This window comes from Raphanus sativus, chromosome 1, assembly GCF_000801105.2.
Source record: "Raphanus sativus cultivar WK10039 chromosome 1, ASM80110v3, whole genome shotgun sequence".
NCBI classification, from domain to species: Eukaryota; Viridiplantae; Streptophyta; class Magnoliopsida; order Brassicales; family Brassicaceae; genus Raphanus; species Raphanus sativus.
The window spans coordinates 16,500,281-16,508,199 of record NC_079511.1 but is presented as its reverse complement, the minus strand read 5'-3'; the positions used below and the strand labels follow the sequence as shown (position 1 = coordinate 16,508,199).

Below are 7,919 nucleotides of genomic sequence, written 5' to 3'. Positions count from 1 at the left end.
AATAATATTAGTTGGAAACAAAAAAAAAATTTTAAAATAATTTTAATGCCATCGACAAAACACTAAACCCTAAATACTAAACCCTAAATGCTATATCCTAAACCCTTGGGTAAATCTTAAACCCTTGGATAAATCTTAAATTCTAAGGTTTATGATTTATCCAAGGGTTTAAGATTTATCCAGGGGTTTAGGGTATAGTATTTAGGGCTTAGGGTTTAGGGTTTAGTGTTTTGCTGAAGGTACTAATTAAAATTATTTTTAAAAGATCAAAAATTTAGAATTTGTCCAAAGGTTTAGAGTTTACCCAATGGTTTATGGTTTATGATTTACCTAATGGTTTAGGGTTTAGGATTAATGGTTTAGGATTTAGCATTTTGCTGATGGTATTAAAAAAGTTTTTTTTTTCAACTACTATTATTTTTTATTTTAATTTTTGTGCTTTTATTTTTTAATTAAATAATAATAATATAACTTGACAATATTTTATTTTCATTTTAAAAGATATTAAATATAAAATGATGAACTCCTATTGGTGGGTGAACCTAGGTTCACCCTAGGAAGTGAACCCAAGAATTATTAACGGGTTTTTGTTTGGTTATTGAATGCAAATTCCCTAAAATATCTATGCTACTTGATGCGAGAAGAAAAAAAAACATCTTGCAGTCCGGAAAAAAACAGGCCAAAACCTTTGACTTTGCGTCAAGCATCTGATTCGGTCGTGTCATGACGCGCATTGAAAAGGCCTTACTAGTTGTAGGATAGCCCATATCGTAATAAAAAATTTCCAACAAAATTGTACAAAAATACTTGTAGATAGTTTTGCCGATATTTTTCACATACACAAGAAAAAGGATAAACGGCAGAGATTCAAGCCCTAGATGGTACGTGATAGTATTTTCCTCTGCAAGTGCATCTGTAGATGACGCTGCATGATTCGGCGACGGAACACTGAAAGCTGACCATCACGCGTTTACACGGCGAGCATGCGCCACATGCGTAGGAACAGTCCGGCAAACTCGATCCTGTCGGATACATTTCCATTTCGACCCCTCTTTTTTCCTTTATTTCCTTTTCCGCCATAAAATAATTACAGTAATAAGTTCCAAAGTCAAATAGTTAAGAGGTCAAAGAGTTTATTTTGGTTTAAATGTTAAAAAGAGATCAAAGTGTTGAGCACAAGAAAGAGGACAAAAGTATATATCTGAAATATGATATTTAAACTATTAAACCACAGATTTAATATCAAAAACTTGTGGGAACAAGCAAATAAAAATCAAAAGGAGCCATTGAGAAAAAGGCTAAAAATGTTTAAAAGTAAGATAAAAATTAAGTTTTAAAGGTCTATAATTTAAAGAAGCGTCTAAGTTCTTTAACTTTATGAAAAAAACAATTATGAATTTCAATTGACGTTTTAGAGAATTTATAGTCTGTTATTTGCTGGTTATGGCTTTAAATTTTTGGGTTTCAGGGTTTAGTTTTAGATAACTTAATTAACTTTTTAAAAACAACTATGACATATTTCGTTAAACAATCCAAAATTACATTTTGTTTTTATCATATACATGTATTTCAAGAAATGATATATTACTAGAAAAAAGTTTGAGGGTAGTCAAAGAAAAATGAGAGTAGTGCACCGTGCGAGACTTGACCAACCTTGTGGTGCGTTTGAGTTCGTCCCATCTCGGAGTTTTTATTCTCTCCGCCATTGACCGTAGTTTCTATAAAGGCATAAAATGAAGTGCTAGTTATATTATATGAGCTCTGACCCCCAAAAAGGTTACTTTATTGTAGGAACAAATTATTAACCAATAAATATATATAAAAAGAAAAGAAAAGGGTGAGATATTGATGTGACGGACTTAGTGGCGGCGTGCGAATGCAGTTAACGACCAAAGAACACGCGGCGAAGACTAGGACGAGGCCAAATACTAACGTGCGGAGAAATTTCTTCATGTTTTTTTTTGTCTCCACAAGATTGAATTTGGATAAAACAGAGGTTTTAAAGAGAATCTTCAAAAGATGAAAGCAGAAGACAGTACAACGTGCGTAGTGTAATGAAGGATGAATAATCTAAGTGCAAGTGATATATGTCTATGAAGTCTATTTATATAGTTGGGGGAAAGATGAGAAATTTTGGTATTTGTTACAGCAATAAATGAAAAGGACGTACGTGCACCTGATGGAGGTCACATGATTCTCGTCGATTTTATGATACTTTTCTACTAAAAAAAAGTTTATTCGTGTAGTAATGTCGACGAATCTGTTCGCTATCATTTGCATTCAATTTGCTTATTTGAATTTGCTTGTATCAAAGAACGTTGAAATGTAGCAAAAGTCCTGAGATATGGTTGTGCACTTATTTCATTTTATAGTATAATTAATATTACATGGTTTTAAAACCTAGAAAGATTGCAGGATCCGGTCCGAAACTTCTCGAATATCAAAAAGACTTGATGATAACTCTGAAATATTCATATTACTGCGTCGGGTGGATTTCAGAATCATATTATAAGCCATGGATGAACATGTATAATTACAAATTAGAACTTAGAAGCATTGATTGTAGGTATGCATAGAGAGATAAATTTATGCGTATAGATAAGGTATATATGACGTGGGACCAAAAAAGGAGTTACGAAGGAGAATGGTTAATAATTGCAGTCATAAGATTCACAATGGGAGAGAATGCACAGAAACAGCCAAAAGTATTCAGAGATCTTGGAAAATAACCTGTCAAGCAAGCGTGAACCGTGCCTTTGGTTTAAATGACCTTTTACCAAAGACCAGAGATGAGCTTGTTGTGTTCATATGTTTTTCATTGTCTTTTGGTAACTTAGAAGCTCTTAGAGATTTGCTAACAGGTTAAATTAGTTTCCCCTACTCATTTCTCGTTTATATCCAACACTTATGATGATTAATAATGTGCTCTTGTCAAGAAATGTTAAGAAAGCTAAAAGAAAACATAAACTAGTACTCAAGGCTATTTCCGATCTTTAAAAAAAAAATCTGTTGATAATTAAATGTGTTCGTATTAATCATTTTAGGATATTTAATGTCATCTTTTAATTATCTGTTTATATGTAGGGTCCGATTGATGTAAAATCATTTCATTAACCTATTATCATTTTATTTTAATTTTTCAAAATTTAAAGAAGATGAATAGTGCATTTTCAAATTTGATAGTATATTTGATAAACTTCATTTATTAAATATATTTATCAAATGATTTTTTTATTTCATTGACATTTTATCAATTATATTTATAAAACTTGTTTTTAAACTTACGGGATTGTGTTCATCTTTGGTTCGGACCAGTTTTTTCATATTTAATATCATTATAAATTTGCGTTGTAGAGATTGTGAGATATTGCATTGTTTTTATGTACAATGATAGTGTGGGTTTATTGTATTAATCCAAATTTTAGAACTATTAATTTTTAATGTCTAAGTTATTGTTCATTGGTATTATTCTAAATTTGAATTTAATTTTCTATATAGTACTATTTAACCAAGAGCTAACATATTTAGTTTAAATTATGAAAACAAATTTAAATTCGGTTGAGCTTTCCGTAGTTTTTAGAGACTCACAACTAAAGACTAATATATATATATAGGTGCTCTAACAATAATTAACTTTTTATAAACCATTTGATTTATGGATGTAATAACCGGCTGGTTTGGTTTAATTTAGCCGGCTTAGATGTTTTCTATATTAGTTTTGGAGTAGTTTTCATTTTTTCTTTATATTTAGGATTTGTACTATTTTCATATTATTATGACAGTGTAAATTCCTATATAAAGGGATCTTTTTTTTTTGGTCGACATAAAGGGATCTTATGTTATGAATAAAGTAATACTTTTTCCCTTTATTTTACAACACGTTATCAGCACGATAGCCTCTAGCCCTAAGCCCCACGAAATATTCTTCAATTTACCCAAAAATTATTAAACCCTAAACAAAAAAGAAATCACATTGGAACTACAAAGAGGTCGTTCTCTCAAACCGTGAGAACCCAAAAAATGATCAAGATATCAAATTGAAGCCCTCGCCGAGACAAATCCGTCAGTGCAAACCTCTTGTCGATCTGACCACCGACGGGCCCTCACGCACATATACAGTGCGCATTGATTTGCTTTGGAAACCAAATCCGATTCCCTTCGCGACCGACGATCTCAAGCTCGTTCCAGCTCGCGACTTCAGCCACAATCAACTCGCGGTTCTTCTCTTTCGGTGGTCCATTCAACCCTACTTGAGGTTAAGGTAATTCAAAATCCTAAAAGAGAACCTACATCGAATACAATTGCTTGATAAGGATTTGAACCATAAAAATCATGAATTGATAAACCCTAATCTAGGATAATAGATCAAATCCCCATTGAGTAAATCAAAGCTCATATTATTTCGATCAAACCCTAATTAATAAGGAACTAGGTTTTGGATTAGATCGATTGCTTATTTAGGTTGATAGATCAATGGTTGCTAAGTTGCTATAAGCATGAATTCTTCTTTCCTAAATCGAGATTGATTTGATCAATTAAAATCAACCCTAATCGGTTTTTGCTCAAAACCTATGATCCAATGATCATATTGTGTGCTTAAAACTCCCTTGATCTATAATCACATCAAAATCCCTAAAACATCAAACCCTAAAACCACATATATGCAATCCGCATATCATGTAAAACTGATTCTAAAACCCTAAAATAAAAAAATTGTTTTGCATCTGTTTGAAATTGTTTGATTGTTTTGATTCGGTCATATTGAAAAGATTAAGTTGATAGATTGATTGATTATCAATTGTTTAGAAACCAATTTGAATTAGAATTGATAAAATCGCATACTTGAAAATTGAAACCGATTAAATCCGATTGCTAAGATTGATATTTCGAGTTCATATTGTTTTTATAAATTCAATCAACTTGTTAAAATCTTTGAAAAGAAATCTCGATAAATCACATTATTAGGTTGATTAGAATTGATTGAGTATCTAGGATTGTTAGCATTGCTTTATACATGGTCGATAGTTATAAGGGTATGGGTCGATTGAGTTTTATGATCATTGCCTAAACTTACTTGAAAACAGAAACCTTTGATCACCCATTCGGACATATGGTCCGGATGCAAAATTCAACTAAGCCAAAATGGCTCGACCGGTCTTGTTTCTAACAACCAGACACACTCCCTAAATTACTCAATCCATCATCCGGTTCTAACCCTATCTCTTATACCCTAAGAGCCGGATGTATACCCTTATACACGTCCGGGTCCATGTTCTAAGAACCGGACACAATGCTAACCATTCGTACAAGATGTCCGGATGCACCACTCGACCATTAACCGACCTGATGAATTTCTGGACAATCTAAAACTTGTTCCTCAGAACATCTTCCAAAGATCTAACTTGTAAAAAACATGTTTTCAGATGTCGAATATAAATAATCAATATCTAACCGTTGATCCCTTAGAGCTTTGGAAAGAGCTAAATATTAGATCTGATCACCAAAGAATGGTGATGCTTCCAAAGGCTCTATATGATTGGAGGAATCTCAGAATCCATGACTATAAGTCTGTGGACGAGTATAACTCGGCCCTACCTAAGATAGTTTTTCGAAATGAAACTATGTGGTGAGGAAGTGAATGATAAAGATATGTTGGAGAAGACATTCTCCACCTTTCACTCCACCAATATGTTGTTACAACAACGATACTGTGAAAAGGGCTTCACTATTTATGCATCTCTCATATCATGTTTATTGCAAGCTGAGGAAAACGATGAGTTGCTAATAAAAGATAGTGAAATGAGATCTCCGGGATCAACTCCATTACCTAATACACACCTAGCCAAAAAGGCAATAAAGAAACCAACCATGTCCATGATAGCCAAAGAAGTTATGAACGTGGCAGATGGCATGGACAAGGCCGTGGTAGAAGAAACCATGGCCGGGGTTCAAGATGGAACCCTTATGGACGTGACCATCAGTCCAATTCTGGACTTAGAAGAGGCACATCCAAGTCAGTGTGCTATACGTGTGGAACGAGTAGCCATTGGGCTAAGACATGTAGAACTCCCAATCATCTAATTGAGCTCTATCAAGAAAGTCTAAAAGAAAAAAGGGTCATATGGTTTATAAAAATGATCTTATGGATCAAGACAAAGATGATTGGATGGATCATAAGAAAAAAAAAATGATCCAATGGAGTATGAAAAGAAAAACGATCTTATGGAGTTTGAAACTTCAGATTGCCTAATGAGTCGAGTTGATTCGACATCAAAACACTTTGTATCTTTACTTAGTTTTCATGATCTCTCGTTTTCCTTTTGAACTTGTTTCATTTCCTTGTTTGCTATCTTTGAATGAATGAAAGATTTTATCTCTAAAACAAAACGTCCATTTTTGTGAATATCATTATGGTGTATAGTGGATCAAGCCACAACATCTTAAGAAAAAATGCCACGGCCAAACTTATATCCTATGGGCTCAAAGATACACATCTAGAAATAGATGGTGCATTGTATCCTTAATAGAAGCTGTGTGCATTGTATTCACATAGAGGCCGTGTACCATCAGAGACTGTGGTACAATACTCATTTGTCTAAATAAAATAATGGATGGTTTCATATTGAAACCGTGGGCAAAAGAGAACAACGAATTTCTTTAAGAGAAATCGCCCAAAGAAATAAAAAAGTGGCAAATACAACATGTCTTGATAAAAGCTAATGAGTTCACATCCAAGCGTTCGATAAATATGATATGTCCATAGGGGTAAGTGTTAAGCACTCCATGACACATGGACATACACAATATGGATGTGTCAATGAGTCCACAAGAAATAAAGATAGACAATCCTCATCCGGATGAAACAAGAGGCAAAAGAAATATGTTACTTCAAAACGTCCAAATGACTATATGTCAAAGAGTTCACGTACCAAATGTTTAATAACCACTACATGTCCATGGGGGTAAGTATAAAAACATCCAATGGCAGAAATATGGACGTGGACATACACAAATAATGGACAAAGACAGAAGTAAACATAGATGAAACTAATGGCAAAGGAAAAGAGTTCCTTTAAATCGCCTAAAAGACTATATGTCTTGATATGTTCACATCCCAGATCATTTATTAAGTATGGTATGTCCATGGGGGTAAGTATAAAACACTCCTTGGCACATGGACATACACAAGGATCTAAGTGAACATAGATACCCCATCCCAAGTACTAACGGGTCAAGAGCCAGACATAACATATCCCATCTTAACATATATGGATGTGCCGTTTATGAATCCAATATCTCCACCACAGAGATATAAGATGGGAGGATGTGAATATATGTTGGATATGACTTAATATGATTTCCCCACGTTTCTAAGTACCTTGAGCAAACCACAGATGATTTGATTTAAAGGCCAGGTACACAGATAGTCACTTCAGTGAATCCGAACATCCAACATTAAGGGGAGAAAAGAATTAGCTGGGTAAAAGAAAATTACATGGAATCAAATATGCTTATATTGGCAAGATCCTCGGACTCTAGAGTGAGATCTAGAAGTCCAAAAAGATTATACAAAAGCTAGCTTAAACAAATTTCCAGATTCCAATGCAGACCCAAATATAATGACTAAGTCATCTATACCAGCTATGAATGTACCAAATTCGAATTGATGTTCAAGAGAACACAATCAAGTTGTACTGAGTCTAAGATATGATAGACCAATGAGTTCTGAAGATAAGATCCCTCGGATATTAAAGAAAGGTGCTAATCCGTGGATGAGGGACTCCTAGACATAACCAATCATAAGATGTACAAACTTAAAAGCCATGGCCATGAGGTTGTACCTAAGGTGCCTAGAATGATGCTTGGGACGCCTAGCATCAGAGTACTGAAGGTCATAATGAAACCTCAATAAGTTAAGT

General features: G+C 33.8%; 1 protein-coding gene across 1 annotated transcript; it reads right to left on the bottom strand.

Moving 5' to 3' along the window:
• Positions 1–673: 673 nt before the first annotated feature.
• On the bottom strand, positions 674–2,062 carry LOC108856135 (protein EPIDERMAL PATTERNING FACTOR 2). Its single transcript, XM_018629880.2, has 3 exons — positions 1,860–2,062; positions 1,654–1,718; positions 674–1,068 (listed from the first exon to the last, which is right to left on the bottom strand). Exons 1-3 carry the CDS (start codon positions 1,951–1,953, stop codon positions 868–870), a joined length of 360 nt encoding a protein of 119 aa, XP_018485382.1. The 5' UTR covers positions 1,954–2,062; the 3' UTR covers positions 674–867.
• Positions 2,063–7,919: the final 5,857 nt, after the last annotated feature.